The 20,424-nt window shown below is 32.6% G+C and overlaps 1 protein-coding gene across 2 annotated transcripts in view; it reads right to left on the reverse strand.

Moving 5' to 3' along the window:
* The window catches only part of LOC118200802 (serine/threonine-protein kinase PLK4-like), a 139,259-nt gene that overhangs the window by 38,955 nt on the left and 79,880 nt on the right, over window positions 1-20,424 (reverse strand). For both annotated transcript variants that reach the window (XM_035372765.2, XM_035372763.2), the window contains exon 9: window positions 18,226-18,539. In XM_035372765.2, the coding sequence (XP_035228656.1) occupies window positions 18,226-18,539 (314 nt within the window). The remainder of the gene's footprint in view (window positions 1-18,225; window positions 18,540-20,424) is intronic.

Here is a 20,424-nt window from a genome sequence, read left to right on the forward strand (position 1 = left end):
ATTACCAATGAATATTAATTATGTTTTATAAAATATCTTATTGTTGAATTATAAAAGATTGAAAATATAATAATTTCAATTTATTTTCTTCCTTATTGAAAGTCAATCGCACAAGACTATAATGATTTGGTATCTATAAAATATAATGAATTTTAACAAAAGTTTCCTGCCACCGTAAATATCATCTGCACAAACAGATGATATTTGCATGTTTAATCATATTTTGTCAAACGATTTTTGGCATTTGAAAGAAAGAGACTTTCTTTCGAACATTGTGTTGTGGAATTTGTAAAAAAATATTCTTATCATTAAGTACAAGGTGTCTGAAATGGAGGTATCCTGCTACCAGATTAAAATCATCATTTACTACCAGTTCTGTTGCAAAGAGTCAGCTACAGAATATTACCAAATCATGTGTACAGCTTTAAGTACTAATGTTGCATCATATAATACAGTAAAGCTTTGGTACTAAAAGTTCAAAAACAAGGACTATGACATTCAAGAAGTAGAGCACTCTGGACGACCTACTGATGTTGACTACGCTCACCTGCGAGAACTTGATGAAGATCAGTATGCAACCACTTGAGAGCTTGCTAAGGAGTTACACATTAGTGCCATGTCCATAAGTCGTGCTCTACATCACATAAACTTGACATACAAGTTCAATCGCTAGGTGCCACATTAGCTGATTCAAGCAGATAAAGACACACACGTTCGAGCCTGCACTAATCTGCTCGAATATCAATGCAAGGGCAAAATTATAGACCGCATCATCACTTGTGATGAAAAACTTCAACAACAGAGGCCGAAAAGGGGATTGGTCTGCACTCAGTGAGCTTGTTGGTGGCATCACAAAGCAGAATTTGACTAACAAAAAGATCATGATTTGTATCTGGTGAGATTACTGAAGTATCATTCGCAAAGATTATCTAAAAAAAGGTAAAAGCCTTAATATTAAGGTGTACAACGAGATGCTAGTCCGTGCTGACACTACTATCAAGGAAAGCGTCGAACTGAGTTCCAGCACAAAAAGGTAATGTTCCATCAAGATAATGCAAGACCACATGTATCTGCATTCATTGGCTGGACTCTGTACGGACTCAAATGGGATCTTTTGCCACACCCACCATATAGCCCTGAAGTTGCTCCTTTGGACTTCTACCTTTTTCACACTTGCAGCTACATCTTGCTGGTGCTATCTCTTATTTTGTACAGGATGTCCAAAATGAGATTGATCTGTTTTGGGACTCACAGCCACCCAGTTTCTGGGCTGTACCAAAACACTGGCAGAAAATCATAGATTTGAGTGCTGATTCACTAAAGTTACTGCTTTCATGTTTTTTAAGAAAGATTTTTTGGTGGAAAACTTTCATTACAACCAGATATTAAACATTAATACTTATGCAGTAGAAGTGTTGTGAGGACTATTTGCGATCCCATTTATGGCCATAACAGTTTAATCAAAATTTCAAAGCAATATTATTTTTGTTAGACGAAGTTTCAATTTTTTCTATTTTGGTTTCTGTTTTACATGTACTTATTTAGCTGTATAAAATCAAATTTCTTCGTCATTTTTTAAGTATCTATGTTACTAAATTCATCAAAGTATTATCATTTGCTATTTAAAAATATTACAAATAATTATTAATTATGTTGCATAAAAACATCTTATTGTTACAACAATTTACTTAGCTTAGTTTATCCATTGTTTGCTTACGTCCAATCCTAAAATTTAATTTTTATTTAATCTTTCATTGTTAGCATTTCAAGTGGTGATGAGATCATATATCTAAAGCAAACAGAAATTTAAATAAATTGAATGCATTTAACATTAGCAATGCTAAATCACAGTTCTTAAAGGGAACACAAAATTACAAATTATTTAATGCACTAATTAGGAAATAAAATAAAATTGAATACTTTGAAGAATTGCTTATGAAATAGCTTCAAAGATATTCCTCTTCTTTTGCTATTTGCCTCTTATCAATAAATCTGCATGCATTCTTTCACGCAGTACCAGATATATTTAATTTTTCGAGTATAAGGCCTTGTTTTAGAGGCAACAAATTATATTTATAATTTACATTGCAAAGAATATGGGTTCAGCAGTGCACACTGCTGATCTCAGATTTTTCTTGTTCAGTGTTTTGTGTGATCTTCAGTATTTTAAACGAGTCCTCTTCCTGCTCAATATTCACGTTAATTAAATGTAACAAAATTGCATTTATTCTGTCAGAGACAGTAATGAAAAAAAAAAATCATTCATGTCATTGATTTCAGATATCACCAAGAATTCATTCAAATAAAAACAGATGGCTGCTATTTTTTTCCTTCGCGGAAGGGGGGGGACTTTTAGCAACTTTTAAAGCAACAGATATGACCTTTTTTTTAAAAATCTTTATCTTCCTTCTTCAAAATACAAAGTTTGCAGAGGCAATTGTTTGAATCAATTATGGTTTTATGCTCCATATCTATTTATATATAGCTAATTTGTTGCAACAAAAGTGGATAAATCATAAGACTTTTATGAATCTATAATTTCCTTTTCTCCCAGTCAATATCTTAATTTCACTCTTACAACTTTTCTACACTTATAAGTATTATAAATATAATGCTTTCTTTAGAAATACATAATTTCACTGCATAAAGATTAGCATTATACCTAATTATTCAACAATATATCATGATGCTGAAATGACTAAACAGCTTCTATTTAATTACTTAATAAATTCTACAGATATTTAATTTAGAAATTTAGGGAAAAAGGAAAATAATAATAAAAAAGGCTAATATTCAAGATTTCATCAAGATATATTAAGATTTTAAACAGCAATATGGTTGAAAACATGGTTAAGATAACAGTTATGATTACACATGGTTGCAAAAGCAAGAAGATTATGGCAAGTTATCACTTATGGAAATCCCTGGTATAAATTACTATGTACATCCCTAATTTTTATAGTAGTTAGCAGTATCAGTTGTCACAGTGTAGGGCCTGGGTTCAAATTCTTAGGATATGGATATCTATGGTGTCTTTCTGGCATGGAGACACTTAAGATATCAAGTAGAAAGCCCCTCAAGAGGTTGATGGAAGGAGAAGAATTCAGAAGACCTCAAATGCTATCCTCTCACAATGTTCTCAATCAAATTTCGGGCAGAAAGGGTAAAAAGTTGAACCTTTACATATAAGATGTCTAAGGCCTTGGCAAAGGACTAACACTTTCTACCTCTTGTTCCTGATGAATATATGGAACTGACTGAAATACTCTCATAATCACATAGATAAGTAACAACACTAAAAGTGAATATTTGTAAAATTTATTATTAACAAACGGTCATACAAAAAATTTTGTACCAAATTAGACCGTAAAAGATGATATCCCCCTCTTAAAGTGCTCGTTTGAAATCAATACTGTTATATGTATGTATATTCTGAAATTTAAAAATGTGTAAGGTAATTAATTTGTCATTCATATTTTAACTTTTTGTTGGAAGCAAACATATTTATTTAATTTTATCTTAATTCAAAGTACAATATTTGAACAAATTCAAATGTGTGCTAAAAATGCTTCTTTGGACGATTTATTTTGGCAAATGTGGATAGACTTACTATTTAAAATTATACAGAAGAGGTAAAGTAAGCTCGATTATCTGGAAAAATTTCAGCTTTAAAATTATAAGAACAAGCATCTTAATTGTAACAAATTTGAATATCAGAAGGCCACATTTAAAATGATATAATACATATAAAAAAAATTCCAGACATAAAAGCCAATGCATTTTGCAGACCTTAAATATTAACAAGCTGATACGATTATGAAATCATGCCAAACATAAAAGTTAGCGATGTTGCCAATAATTACAGCATGAGTTTAAATGAAGAGATCATTCTTTATTAAGTTAGATAAAAAAAGAGGTACAAATTATGCACACAGCATATAAAAAACTTAAATCAGTTGTAATAATTTTTTACATTACATCGCTATTGTTTATCCATTTTCAAAGGCGTGTATTGTGGATTTCCTTTTTATGCCTAGATCTTGTAACTTTGAAAATACTGTTCTAAATATTCCTGCCCATCCAGTATAGTTAGTGATACTGACTGCCATACTGAAGAGCTCTGTTCCAATCCCAGAGAAGGCATGGATGTTTGTAAACATATAGCATCTGTGTGGCAAAGGGGTACTCAAAATACACCGCAAGCCAAACGTCTTCTCAACAGGTTAGTGGTAGTAAAAGGGGCTGAAGACTGCTGTTCAGGGTGATCTCTCTCAAAAGTGGGGTAGAATTGTACAATTAGTGAGATTATACCTGTATGAACAATGAACTTCTGGTGTCCTGCTCACTTCTATGTGTACCATTATGAAATATTAATAATTTTTTCGAAATGCAAAGAAAAAATAGAACTTATATCCTTTTTTTACAAATATTAAACTGGCTTATTAACAATTAATTTAGTTTACATCAAAATGAAACAAACTTCTTATGATTGTGTAATAATGTAATGCTTATCCATTATTTGGCATCAATCACACTAATCCCACTGTTTGGCAACAATGTAGTTTATGTTAATAGTATTATAAGCTCTATAATGGCATTACAAATCTCTCAATTATTAAATTTTTTGCAAGAAAAGTTTTTCCGGAAATTCTAAAATATTCCAGTTACTTCAGCTTTTCAGTTAGTAGGCTTTTATAGTAGTTATAAAAAATACTTATTTTTAGAAACATAACCAATAAAATGCAAACATTTTTTTTTAAAAAAAACCCTTCTATGAAACATGAAAATACAAATATATATATAAACATTATTTAAAACATATATAAAGGTACTACCTTCTTTTAAAATATGCAATGCTCATCTGATAAAAAAATATTATTATTACTAATTTATTCATTGTGATCCAGGGTTCGTACACATTTCTGCACACAGAAATTAAGTACTTTTAAGGACCATTGACGAAAAAAATTAAGGACCTATTGGCAAATGGAAGCTGAATAAATTCAGTTAAAGATATTATCTATGCCTGAACTTCACTTTTATAATGCCATCCTAAGAATAAAATAGATTCGCAAGTGGGATGCATTATTATTAAATATAATTATAAAACAAAATTGAATGTAAAATCAAATTTATCAAGTTGCATTGAATATTTTACATTTACAATAGTTGGACATATTTGAAAGAAGATTAGTGACATTTTATTTATGTTTTACTAACAGTTAGCTTCATACTGATTTTTTTTTCTTTTGTCTCAGTTTGTCACATACTTCCTCAGCTTAGAGGTTTAGTAAATAGTTGGTAGATTTTATGTTAAATGGCATAGGTTAAAATAAAAAATAAAATTATGAGAAATAAAATTATAATCAGCTGATTCGTAAGTGAAGCCTGGCTGTTGCCTCCGCTGCTGCTCCCCTAGAGAGAGACCTGTTGATCAGATCAAACCTGAAAGCCTGATGTATGTATGGCTTGCAAGGTTTGAAAGTCAGTTGTGCTCTGTCTGTCTGACGCAGTTTATGCCGTAGCTTCGTATAGAGCTTCTGGGGTTGTAATACAGTCAATACAATTTAAGGTACCAATAAGCCACTAAAGCACAAGAGGTGACATGTTATTTTGTATTATTTGAAGTCTCACTAGATGGAAAGAATAAATTTTAGATAATTTTTTTCATTCTTGTGCTGTGTCTTATAATCACGGTAAGGATTAATGAAAGGCAATAAATCGCTTTGATATGCAGAGATCCTTTTAAGGCTGAGAAGCTATTACAAATAATTAAACTAGGTGGTTAGATACTCTTAGTTATTATAAATTTACAAGGCCATTTTAATTTTTAAATGTTTGTTAAAAAAGCACCATTAAAATCTCAATCTTATAACATTTCACAGTTTAAAATGCAAGTAATTTCTGGCATTGATTCTTAAACAATTTTAGGATCATTACACATTAAAATCCACTAAATATTTGTGTTTTGTAACAACAACACATAACAAAATATTTATGCATCTTCTTAATTTGAAGCCTTCCCCGACATTTTAGCTGATTTATATCAATTTCCTTCTCTCTAAGCACATTTTCTAAAATCAGAAATTGGTTTCAATATGCAAAACAATGTTCCCACTAGTTTCTGCGTGCTTTATATCCTTGTCAATCTTTCGACAACGTACCTACGAGGTTTCGCATGAGCTAGTGAATGTTAAATAGTCCAAAACCTCTGACAGACATGAAGCAAATTATTTCTATGCCTGACAGTAACTACTAAGTCAGATAAAGGTTTAAATAAACCTCTTATTTAAAACAAAATTAGAACATAAAGACACGTTCTAATGTTGACAAAATAAACTACATATTGTGGCAATGTAGTTAAACAGAAACAGTCAATTTCAGACTAAAATGTAGACTATCAGTGAATTTAATTTAAAGCTAGCTCATTAACTCTTTCGTCATAACAAATTCAAATACAATGATAACGCAAAGATAAATAAATGCAAATTATCAGAGTTGGCAGGAACTAATGCAGCGTGCATGCCAAGGCAAAAAACACACTGTTTTACAATCCAAATACCTCAGTTTAGATACTATCTAATTGATTTTGCATTACAGCGAGGAAAAGGAAAAGGGATATTATAATAAAAACTGAAATTATAAACAACTGGTTGATTTATATAATAATGAATAATTTTCTTTCTCTTTATGTATTCAATTTCTTTCTTCAATACATTTCCTCTTCATTTTAAAATTTTTGGATTTAATTTATAATTTCTTCTTGGCATGTCTTCTTGGTGTAGTGGTCTGCATGCTGGGCGAGTATTTCAGAGGTCCTTGGTTTGATTCCCGGCAAAGGCGCTGCTCATCTTTCCTGCTTAAAAATAATCCTAATGTCTCTACAGTGGCGCCTGAATAAAAAAAAGGTGGTGGATGATGATTTTTCACACCCAGGATTTGGCGATTAAGTCCCCTAAAAAAACCCTAGTCCTTCTTTAAAAGGGGGAATTATATAAGGTATTTCTCCCGCCTTCTTAGTGTGCCTTTGTGGTATAGTGGTCTGTATACTGGGGGCGTATTCCAGAGGTCCGTGGTTCGATTTCCGACGAAGGTGTTGCTCATTTTTCCCGCTTCCAAAAAAATCCTAATGTCTCTACAAATTAAAGATTTCTGTTATCCTAAAAACTAAATGAACAGAAAAAGCTGCTAATTTTATTTCTTTAGTAATATCAACTTTCAGAATAAATATGAAATGATATATGGTAAGGCCCAGTTATGGAGCCAATATGGCCAAAATTTTAGAATTTAGTGACCCACCACAGAAAAATATCTCGAAATTGCAAAACTTTTAGAATTTAGGATATGCACGGAGTGCAAAATATAACAAGGCACTAGGTAGCAGAACTCAGTACTCACAGGGATTGCATCTGATGGAAAAATGCCTAACTCCAGCCCTGTATATGATGAGTTGAGACATATAAGACGAATCTTTTAAATTGTCAGTTTTCACTTTCTAAATAAATAGAAAAATTCCTTTCTGTAAATGTCTGTGCAGTAATGTAGCTAGGGTGGGGCAAAAGGGAACAGCAGCATCCAGTGGGCGGCAAATTGATGTTATAAAATTTTAGAATGAAATGTTTCCATTCGTAACACAGAAAGAGGTGCAAAAACTTCAGTTGTCTCTTTTCGCTGAAAATCCTAGCTACACCTCCATGTCTGTCCATGTGATAAGATTACAAGCATTTTTGATATTTTCCAAAGACAGACAGAATTCTAGTGCCAGAAGTAAAACATTCAAATACAGTCAAAATTCTTTAATCCAGACGTCCATAATCCAGAATGATCTATAATCCGGACCTCAAAGCTACAAATTTTCTGCGCATGCGTCAACACATAATGCATTAATGCATGCGCATAATACCATTCCGGATTATGGGTGTCCGCATTAACGACTTTTGACTGTATTTCCCTTTTTGCCCAGAATCTTGAGTATCCCAACATTTGTATTAGGAATAGGAACAAATTATATAACCCATTTAAAAAGATACCCATATTTATCAGTGAATCGCCAGAAATATTCCTCCAAATTGCTAATTCACACTTAAAATAGCAGTCGTAAAAACAGGCAGAAATTAAAGACTTTTATTAATGTATTCAAAATTCGATTCCAAAAAAAAACCTAAGGACTCTTAAGGACCATACGAACCCTGGATCCATATGCTATTGTTGAATGGCACATTTCTAATATTGAGTTTCAATGCTATCAATATCATTTTTTTTAAACTATTCCGGTTCAAAATAGTCTTTTAGTAGTAAATGAAATACCTGTCACAAAGTATATTCAGTTGAATAAAATGCAGGAAAAATAACACAAAACTCTGCTTTCTTTTACAGTGGAGGATACTTCTTACAGCTTCATTATGAAATATTAATAATTTTTTTCAGTTTGTTTCGTTTTTCTCATCCATATGTTACGGTTCTCATTTTGAATCTCACTTGAATTGCTTAGTCACTTTGGAATATTATGAGACTCTTTTGTAAAGCAATGTCCATAACAGCATTTAACTAAAAAAGAATTCTCACCCAAACTAGTACATATTTTCCTGAAGACGCCTTTAAATTTAAATTGCATTATCTCAGTGAAAACTGGCTTGAATGTTCATCATATACATTAGGATAAACATTATATAATTTGTTGCTGAGATCAAACATGAAAACTGATCAAATGATGAATGTACAGCATCAGAAACTATGCAAAGTCAAACAACTTTGGTTCCCTGAAAATAATTTAATTGAAATTTATCTAGAATTTTCTGGATTCCCCTTTATTATCATCACAGAGAAATTTTTTACTTCCTTGAACGAAGTAAAAGAAGTATTGTAATCACAAAAAATTCTGGATACCATATGCATTTTGGCCATTATTGAATACAATTTAACAATGTTTTTGCATGACATCTGTATGTAAGGACAGATTCCCAAAACGAATGATAAAATTACTTTAAAATGGATTCAGAAGAGATTTTTTCATGGCATCTGTATGTACATATGTATGTATCTTGCATAACTCAAAAATGAATAGCCTCAGAACATTGAAATTTTGTATATAGGACTGCTATAACATGTAGTTGTGCACCTCCCTTTTTTGTGGCAATCGACTGGAAAAATATTGCCCGAACATGCCAATTCATACTCAAAATGGCAGTCATAAAAACAGACAGAAATTTCAGATGATTAAAATTAAGGACCTTCTGCTGAGTTTGGCCAAAATGAAGGACTTTTAAGGACCAAAAATCAATTCCAAAAAATCTAAGGACAGGACTCTTAAGGACAGTAGGAACCCTGAAAGTAGTTGTTTATATTAATAAAAGGAAGTTATTATGTCTCATTGAAAATGAATTTTAAAAGGCATCTGATTTGAAGTACTAAGACCTAAAACATGTATGATTCTGCAATCATTTTGTGTTATTTAGACGTAATAGATCAGTAATCAATTGATTTTCACTCAAAATATTCAGAAAGAAGAAGAGAAAAAAATTCGAAAATTGGTGGTTTCAGGGCGTGATCACCGCACGTCAAAGGGTTAATCCATATTCTTAATTCCACTTCGGCACTAAATTAAAATACCTCATCATTGAAGAAACAATCATTATAGCATAAATTTGTGTGATCAATAATTTTGCTGCATATCTGCTTGGAATACATCTCAAACCGAAACATTTTACTTAGAAACATCATTGATTTTACACCTACTAATATTTTATATCTCTGATGCCAGAACCTGGCAAATCATTATTTATTATATTTCGCTTTCATCACTGCTTGTTTATCAACACATGGTAACTTGAGTAATGCCTAAAATGCAGCAATGCCTAATTTTTTTTTTTTTATATTAGTAATTAAATAACAAAGAGTATGGAAACCTTTTATGTTGCCATTACGCTTGGTAACGATTACAGATTTAAGTTAAATTTAACAAAAATTTCTTTTCATGTGCTAAAAGTACATTTTGTTAATAATACTCATAAGACCAAAGATTACATTTAGTGCTATCTAAATTAAGAATAACTAATTTTTTATTCACATAAACCTAAAACCGGCACCAGAGCTCACATGGCCGCACCAGGTGGCAGAATTTAGGAAAGACAAAATTTCTGGCATTTAGAGAAGCACCTAGTAAAAAAATTAAGAGATTCTAAAATTTTCAGAATTTTGGGAAAGCACAGGGGACCCAAAATTAAGGGGTGGCAAAAATTTAGAGCTTAGGGAGGCACTTTTTAGCAAAATTTAGAACTCACAAAGACTACATCAGACGACAAAATATCTAGCACCGGCCTTCAGTAAGCTTATGTGGGAATTTATTTATTCAAGAATCAGATGAGCTTTAAGCATGTGCAAGAATTAAACATAAGTATAATAAATAACTAAATTAATACAATTCAGGCTTAACTGTCTCAGTGCTTGTGATAGAAACAAGACAAAATTTAACAAAATATTTTGTCTTTTGTTGCCAGTTTAAAGCTACATAGCCAAAAATGTATAGCAGACGCTCTTGGAGTAAAATTATACTTTACCGATGCCAAACAATTTCAGTTAATATATCAGATTGTGCTGTTTTTTATCTTTCTGATTTGATCTAGCTTATTATTTTTGGCCGGCTGTTGTAATTACAGCAATTTTATGAAAACTAAAGTTTGATCTTTCAATTATGTCAAAAAGAGTTTCTAATTCCATAGCTGCAACAAGATCTACAAAGCGAAAATGTGTTTCGATGTCCTTTTAAAAAAAAGTGGAATTGCTACAAAAAATGGATATAGGTATAAACATCTCAAAATTATGCGAGGAGTATGGCAGTTGAAAGTCAACTGTATATAACATAACAGAAGAAGGAACTTTATGAATTTTTTGTGGATTCTGACACCTTATTCGCAATGAATAACAGAAAAATTATTTGCTATGCTAAAATTGACAATCATGACAAAGTGGTGGTTGAATGAGTCAGACGCTGCAGCAAGAGGCGTGCCGTTGACGGGTCCGATGCTAATGGGTCAAGTCAAAATGTTAAATGAAGAAATGGACTTAAAACCCAAGTGCACATATTCGACAGGTTGTTTAACCACATTAAAAAGTCGCCATGATATAAGCAATTAAAAATTTCAGGTAAAAAACCTTCAGCTAATACAGAAGCTGCTGAAGTATTTGCAGATGAATTTATTAAATTCATTAACAGTGCAATGTTATCTTCAGAGCAAATTACGATATTGATGAAACTGCTCTTTTTTGGCACAGTACTGATGAAACTGGTCTTTTCTGTACTATGAAATACCTTGGAAACATCTACAGAAAAGGCTCCAACTGGTGTCAAAGTTTCCAAAGTTAAACTAAGAATTTTAGCATGTGCAAATGTTGCAGGAATGCACAAGTGTGAACTTTTCGTAATCAGAAAAAATACACAACCTCAAGCATTGAAAGGAGTAAAGATTATCCCGTTATATGTCGTGCGAAAAGAGCACAGATTACAAAAGCACTAATATATGAGTAGTTTGAAAATCATTTCATACTCGAGGCTTGGCAAAATTGAATTTCTTTGGTTTACCCGATGACGCAAAAATTGTCGTCTCAAGTTTTAATAAAAGATAATGTATCCATTGTATTCTTTTCTTCAAACTGTACATCCATCATTCAGCCTATGGATATCGAAATAGTGCACGCACTGAAATGTAAATAAAAAGTAACAATTTTAAAAATATTTTAACATAAAATCTGCTGTGTGGAGCATTGCAAGATCATGGGAGATGTGCCTCCAGATACTTTAAAAAATGTTTGGCATAATTTATGGCCAGATACCATATTCCATGGTGAGAATGATGAAGGTGATAGCTGCGAATTTGAAGGCTTTCGGATATCACAAACCACAGGTGAAATTTGCCAATTAATGGATTTTGTAAAGAAATGTGGAGGAGAGGTAATAAATGAAGAAATTTTTGATCGTGATGACAATGCTCCAACCATCAATCAATTAACGGATGGCAAAATCTGCAGTATGTCTCTAGATCCTCAAAATACCGCTACCGATAGTGAAGAAAGTGACAGAGAGTTTATTGAAAATGAAAAAATTTCAAATGACAAGTTAGTTGGAACTCTCGACTTAGCAACTACAGTATTTGAACGGTGGAACTTTATAACTGAACAAGAAATTATGTCTGTATGTAGAATTGAAGAGAAAGTATTAGCACAAAAAACGAAGCAACTTAAACAATTTACATTCAAGAAATGTTTAATAAAGTAAACAAATAAATATTAGGCCATTTTTTTGTAAATTTTGATAGCCTTTAGATCACAAATGCTTCAGTATTTCATAAATCATGGTTTCATATTTTTAAATTTATAATTTTTACATGCCATCTTACTAGATTTAAACTGATGATCTAATATCCAGAAAAATCCCAAATCCGGAATTGCCGAAGTCTAAATGAGTCCGGAACTTGGACTTCGTACTGTATATATATATATATACTCAGTCTGTTACTTGGCTCACTGACCTTTATTTTTTTTTTTAATTCTATATTCTATTTTTCATTCTATGTATATGTTGGTAAATTGCACATTTTTTGCACTAAAAATGATTGAATTATGTTGTTTTTATCTTCCAGTTAAGGTTTTTATGCCTTTAGTTAACTTTCACACAATAGCTGTAGAATGATCAACAATTTAAAAGATGTTAAGTGCAGCTAACCCTAATTTTTTTACTATAACAGCCATATTTGTTTACATTTGAAACTGGATTTGTTGCCAATCTAGAGAAACTAAGCTTCACATCAACAAAGATAACGCCTTCTTTTATTACTGCGAATTAAATCATGCTTAATCCATTTTCGAATTATCATTTAAGTTATTAAATTATCCCATGAATTTACCCAGCATAACATCCACAACAAATTAAGTGAGTTTCTACGCCTTCAGTGTCTTTTTGCCAAGTGAGACCCAAAATAAACTTTCAGTTTTGTGCATCGAAAAAGCTACCTTTTTGCCCACTGGCTAACTTGCTTGTTTTTGCGTAGAAACTCTAATTTTAGTTGTAAAAATTAATTTTTAAATTGTTTTAACTGTATTTATGTTTTATACGAGGCGTATTCGGAAATTAAGTACCGTTTTGAAAAAAAAATAAATAAATAAATAAAATAAAAATAAAAAATAGTAAAACAATTTTTTCGAATCCAATTTTATTTTTACATGAAAATACGTCTTAAATTATTTTTCAACATAGTTTCCACCAATGATCAAACACTTGTCACAGCGGGTGACCAGTTTTTGTATACCATCGTCAAAGAAACTTCCCGCCAGTTTCGATAACCATGACTCTACAGCATTTTTCGTGTCATCATCAGATCCAAAGCGCTTGCCACCAAGCTCGCGCTTCATGTGCAGGAACAAGTGAAAGTCAGACGGCGCCAAGTCCGGGCTGTATGGCGGGTGATCGAACAGCTCCCAATGAAACTGTCGAATTAGCGATTCAGAGACACCAGCAGTATGGGGCCGACCATTATCATGGAGCAACACAATTCCTTTACTGAGCATTCCTCTTCGTTTGTTTTGAATGGCACGCCTTAGTTTTGTTAAAGTCTCACAATATCGTGCTGCATTAATGGTTTCACCTCTGGCAAGAAATTCAGTAAGCAAAACGCCTTTCCTATCCCAGAAGACAGTGCACATGATTTTTTGTGATGACATTGTCACTTTGAACTTTTGTTTTTTCGGAGAAAGAGTGTGTCTCCACTCCATCGATTGTTGTTTCGATTCTGATGTGAAATGACACACCCAAGTTTCATCACCTGTCACAATTTGGTTTAAAACGTTTTCTCCCTCATCACTGAACCGCTTGTGAAATGTCAGGGCACTACCAAGTCGCTTTGTTTTGTGAACATCAGTGAGCATTTTTGGAACCCATCGGGAACACAGTTTGCGATAATTCAAGCGGTCAGACACAATTTTGAACAAAACAGTACATGAAATTTGTGTACATGAAACAGTACATGAAATAAGTAAATGCCTCTGAAAGAGTTGTCATTGTGAAGCGTCTATTCTCATGAATTGCTTCATCAACTTTCCTTACCAAATCATCGGTGACAACAGAAGCCCGACCACTCCGAGCCTCGGCGTGGACATTTGTTCGACCTGCATTAAACATTCTTACCCACTTTCTCACCATTCCATCACTTATCGCGTATGCACCGTAAACTTCTGTCACTTGACGATAAATTTCGGCCGGCTTAACATTCCTCGCGTTCAAAAATTTAATCACGGCACGAATCTCACAGTCAGCGGGAGAACTAATTGTCTTAAACATTTTGTATGTGCACAGCAAACTGAAAATACAACATAGAGCAACCAAAATGGCGACAATTGAAAGTGAACAAGAAAGATTAGTGCGCATTCGCGGGACGGCTACCACAGCGCTGCGATGGCGCTAGAATGAATCGGTACTTAATTTTTGAATACGCTATGTATTTTTCTATATTTTTCAATTTTTAATAAAGATATTTTGAGGTTGCGTGTATTTTTGCCTTGTCAGGAAGTGAGAACTGAATTTATTGAATGAGAAATATATCTCTAATGAAATTCGAGGAAATAAATTTAACCCCTTCCCTGTTTTGCCCGTACTTCGGGCCTTTACTGATTTGCCCGGACGGTGTACGTGCAATCTGATTTCTATTTCACTTGCACTGTTTCGGCTGTATTTTTTCCAATTTTAGTAACAAATTATTCGTATAGATGGCGATAGTTGTCCAGTAAATGCTAGTTTGTAGTTTATTGTCTGATTGGTTCAAAAGCGCCAGTTTTTTCGCATGTTTTGTATCAGAAGACGAATTGTTATCTTTCAGTGTATCGCTTTCTGGTTATATTTTACTAACCGCCTGATAATTGTATTGATGTAAGAGTTGAAAAATATATTTTTACTTTTAAATAATGGATAAATCAGAGTGTATGGAGCTAATTTCTTGTGATTCGAACTGTGACTCAGAATCAGAAACTGAATTATCTGTAAATGATAGTAGCGAAAGTTTACTAGATGACCTGGATAGTAGTGACTCTGATAGTAGTACAGATGGAATCAGTCAAGCAAGACAATTTTTTGAAATTAGTTGTGATAATCGTTCGGATCCACCTCCTAGATTTGCTTTCACTGGAATTCCAAAAATTAACTTGGATATCAATGAGACTAAAGGTAAACTTCAGTTCTATGATGCTTTCATAGGCGATTATTTGCTTGACCTGATTGTTTTTGAAACAAATAGATATGCTGAGCAATGCATAAAAAACAGTACACTTCGTAGGCATTCCAGGAGCAAAAAATGGACACCAACATCGAAAGATGAATTATATGTATTTTTTGCTTTGAATATTCTGCAAGGTATTGTAAAAAAGCCAGTTGTTGAATAGTATTGGAGCAAGAGGCATTCAACATCCATGCCATTTTTTCCAAAAATGATGTCATATCGCCGCTTTCAATTAATTTACAGTTATTTGCATTTTTCAGATAATGTCAATTTTGACATAAATTCTCATGTGTCCAAAATTATCAAAAATATGGCCCATGCTAAAGCACTTAAAAACTCATTTCGAAGAAATGATCATCCCTGAACGTGATGTTACCATAGACGAGTCTTCTGTTGTTCAAAGGAAGGCTAAGTTGGAAACAGTATATTCCTCTAAAGCGATCACGCTTTGGAATAAAATTGTACATGCTTTGTGAGTCGAAGTCTGGATATGTATGGTCTATGATAATATACACCAGAAAAGGAACTGTGTGTGATGAAAGTTACAAACATTTGAGCAAATCTTCACAGGGTAGTTATTACACTTATGCAACCACTTTTACATAAAGGATACTGTATGACAACTGACAACTTTTATTCATCTCCTGAAATAGCAGATATCCTCATTAGTTACTGTACAGATTTGTACGGAACATTAAAACTTCAAAGAAAGGAAGTTCCTAAAGCACTGTTGACAAAAAAACTTCAAAAAAGGCAAATGCTTGCTTACCAGAGGGGAAAAGTGTGCATTATGAAATGGATGGACAAAAAAGCCGTGTCTCTCATATCTACAATACATAATCCGGAAATGGTTCAAGTATCCACTTCGATGAATGAAATTAAACGAAAACCTAAAGTAGTTATGGAGTATAATAACACAATGGGTGGTGTAGATCGAATGGACCAGAACCTATGTAATTATCCTATAATAAAGAAACGAGGAAAGAAATGGTACAAAAAAATATTTTTTCATCTTCTAGAGATCTGTTTATGGAACGCTTATGTTTTGTATAAAAAGCACGGCGGTAAAGATACGAATTTACAGTTTCGATTGGAAATTATCGATCGACTTATTGAAAGGCATGCAGCAGTAGAAGAAAGAAAAGGCCGTCCTGGATATTTACCAACTCCACTAAGACTAACAGAAAGACATTTTTTAGAGATTATTCCACCTACAGAGAAAAAACTAAGACCCGCAAGACAGTGTTATGTGTGTTCATCGAAAAAAAAAATGACAACGGCAAAAGAATTAGAAAAGAGACAAGGTATTTTTGCCCAGACTGTGTGTGCCTGTCACCTTGCTTTAAGATATATCACACTAAATCAGATCTTCAAAAAAAGAAGGGTAAGTATGTTTTGTATCAAAACATGATAGTATATGTAATTGAATTAAAATCGAAAATATCTGTTAAGTAAATTGTATTATTTTAATTGTAAATGTAACTTCCCTGTTTTGCATTCATGTAGGGGGAAAAACAACTTGCAGGGAAAATTGACTATTTTCATTAAAGAAAAAAAGTTGTAATAAATGCTTAAAAATATTAGAAATGTTAATTTTAATAACATATCTTTACTTAAAAATGTAAAATGAACAAAAAAATGCAATAAAAAATTGTGACATTTTTTTTGACCGAATTCTGGAAAAAAATGAAACTGTCAAAGGGTTAAATGAAATGCAGGGAAAAATGTGCATAATCTAATATTCCATACAAGAAAGTCATGTAGTGCATACACGAGATTTTTTACTAAATAATACATTCTTGAAGTTTTTATTGAAAGGATGCTTCTGAGGATATCTTCATAAATAAAATTGGCTTGTATTTATATAACATTTGAGGAAACACATAAAAAACACATCCAGCAGTTTAAGTGGGAATGATAGGTATTTTTCCAGCTTTAGCCATACGGCCACAAATAGTTACAAAATAATTCCTCCTTGATCGGCATAGCGTGTCACATTTTCGGCTCTTTTGTGCCTATATAGTTGGTGTTACATATGATGCAATGAAGAGTAAAATTGCTTGTTGAAAGCAAATTTATTGCTACTTACATGTCTCACTATATTCCATGATTCTTTTTATATTTTCAAATATTGCTATGAGTTGGCACAGCCTTCTCAATATTTTTTTTCAGTGAGATTTTCTGTTTTGAATGGAAAACAATCATTTTATATTAACTTCACTTTATTTGGTTACTGTTGCATGTTAAAATAGCCTTTATAATGAATTCAGAGCTAGTCCAATAGCTGTGAATAAAATAGACAAGATTTTTATTTTTTTGATAAAATAAGTAATAAATGATTTCAGTGTAGTTTTTATTCTCTGATGGTGAAGAAAGACTGTAAAGCTACTTTCATGGTAATATTGTAAATCTGCTTTCCAAAACATTTTTTTTATGTATTTTTAATAACTCTTTTTATGCTATTACTTATCTTAAATACCTCAAAGCAATAAATTTAATATATATAGATCAGTTATCATATATAGTTTTAAAAAAAAATTATAATTTGGATGTATTGCTGGGAGAATTAAAGACTGGTAAATGGGATATCATATGTATGATCCCAGTAGGTGAAGCAAAAAACTGTTTACTGAAAAAAATGTTTGCATCTTCAAATTCAAGATAAAACGTATACCATTTATATTCAGCAATAAAAAAATTTAAAAAGTGCTTTTTTTGGACATAAAATAAAATAAAAAAAGACCAAGAAGCAATTAATTGAAATAAATGTAATTTATATATAAACTTTACACTACTTTATTTATTTATTTATTATTTTTTATTATTGAAAAGAATTAATAACTTCTTCCTTTTTGAACTTTATTAATATATATAACAAATCACTTCATAAAAGCATAAATCTCAGTTATTAACAGAAAATAAAAAAGATATATTTAATTGAATTAAAAGATATATTTATACTTACCAGTCCCTTAATGCGGAGGAAGGTGACTCTGATCTTAGCTTCTTTAAGCCTGTAGTACAATTATTAACTTCAATCCCATATTTTGATAAACTTCTACTGCTATGATAATAACAAACAGGTGATTGATTTGTTTCTAACCGGGATATCTCAGAAGATGCACTTCGTCTTATCTTATAGTTTTCTTCTTGTATTCCAGCCTGCAAATAACCTAAACCACTGTCCACAGTTTTATATGATCTGTTACCTGATTTGACACCTGCAGTTAAGGAAACTGTACTCGATCCCATTCCACTATCTCCACTTCTATAGTAAAACTGAAAGAAATTTTACATAGTTAATTACTTACAAATTTTGATCACTTTCTTCATAGTACTGTAAAATGCTTAAAAGATAATAAACTTTTACCAGACTTAACCCCTTTGTGCCTAACGGGACACATACATCCCAGGAAAAATTTCAAAAAATGCTTTAGGGATAGAAACGCTTTTCTGTCTAATAGGAGACTTTCCCACCAGTCCTGCCAATATTTTTGAAGGTATTTTCCTTCACAGAACATAGATGGCACTACCATACATAATGCATTTCCTGTGTTTTTGAAGTGTTGTAGCAGCTCATTCCATACTCTACGAATGTAAATAGTTTAGTTTTGGGAAATACCGCCTATTTTCGATTAAATTTTGATTTATCCATAAATCTAAGGCCAGATAAGTTACTCACGAAGCAGATTACCTCTAATAAACTGGTAAGTGGCAAAGTTTTACTTCCATTTTTATTATCTGGACATATGTGCCCCTTTAGTCTTGGATATTGGGAACACATTGTCCCAACAGTCCTATGTGATCATTTCTCTAGATATTATATTTTTGGTCACTTTTGAAATAGTTGCTTATTATTTTTAATTTAGGCACAAATTAATTCAATCTAAAATGACTCGACACCGGGGACTTACTAATGAAGAAATAAAAATTTTTTTAGAAAAGTCAGATGACGAAGATATTGATTTGGATGATGAAATAGACGATCCCAATTTTCAAGATCCAACACACAATTTGCAGTACTCATCCGATTCAGACGAGTGTGAAATGGATATCGATCATGATACCATTCCCCAAAATACAAGGAACAGCGATGCTTTGAGTGATACTGATACGACATCACTTGATGAGATACCATCAGCTAATGCATCGGGCTGCAAACAAATCTTATGGTTTTATGCAGATTCAATTTTCCAACCTCGAATAACAATTCCAGCAGAGTCATCGCCTAGTTTGTTATTCAACTTAAATCGTTCAGCTACCGAATTGGACGTGTTTCTCAAGATATTTCCAAAAAGTCTTATGATTTGGATCTCTCAATGCAGAAACCAAAGACTCGAAAAGTTAGGACAAACAATTCACCCTACAGACCCCTCTGAAACTATGCTTGTCCTTGGATGCATGCTTATCATGTCTTACAATAGGGTGCCGAAATTCTCTCATTATTGGTCATCTAATGGGAAACAACAATAAAAAATGCTATTTCAAGAGGCAGATGTAAAACGTTGCTGTCGAAACTATATTTCGCTGAACCAGAAAAGCCAGAAAATGCAAGTAAAACATATTATATTGACGAGGTTGTTTTGTGCCTGAAACAAACCTTCAAACAGTGCCGAAGCGAAAGCTCGTATCAGTCTATCGATGAATCAATGGCGAAATTCAAGGGACGTTCATGCCTCAAACAATATATGCCGATGAAACCTGTGAAAAGAGGGATAAAAATTTGGCAGCGATGTGATTCAAAAACAGGATATGTATATAACATGAACATTTATTCCGGGAAAAAAAACGGGTGAAGTTCAAGGCACACTTGGGGAATGGGTAGTATCAAAGCTAACGGAGACAATCCGAGGTAAATACGTGATGCTTGCGTTTGACCGATTTTTTACATGCGTGCACCTGATGGAAACCCAAAATTTCCTGCTGTTGCTACGTGCACCAAGACACGCAAAGATGTTCCTAATTTTGCAACAAAACTAAGCAAAAGGGGTGATGCTGAGTTTCTTGTAACTAAAAATGGAACATTGTGTGCGAGGTGGCTTGATTCAAAGGAAATGATGACGCTAAGTACTTGCCACGAAGCTAAATATGCAAAAGTAAATCGCACCATGAAAGATGGAAGCAAAGAAGAATTTGAGTGCCCTGTGGCAATCGAATTCTACAA

This window comes from Stegodyphus dumicola, chromosome 7 (genome assembly GCF_044657685.1).
Source record: "Stegodyphus dumicola isolate Sdum_Otavi_A_Nest chromosome 7, ASM4465768v1".
Lineage (NCBI taxonomy): Eukaryota > Metazoa > Arthropoda > Arachnida > Araneae > Eresidae > Stegodyphus > Stegodyphus dumicola.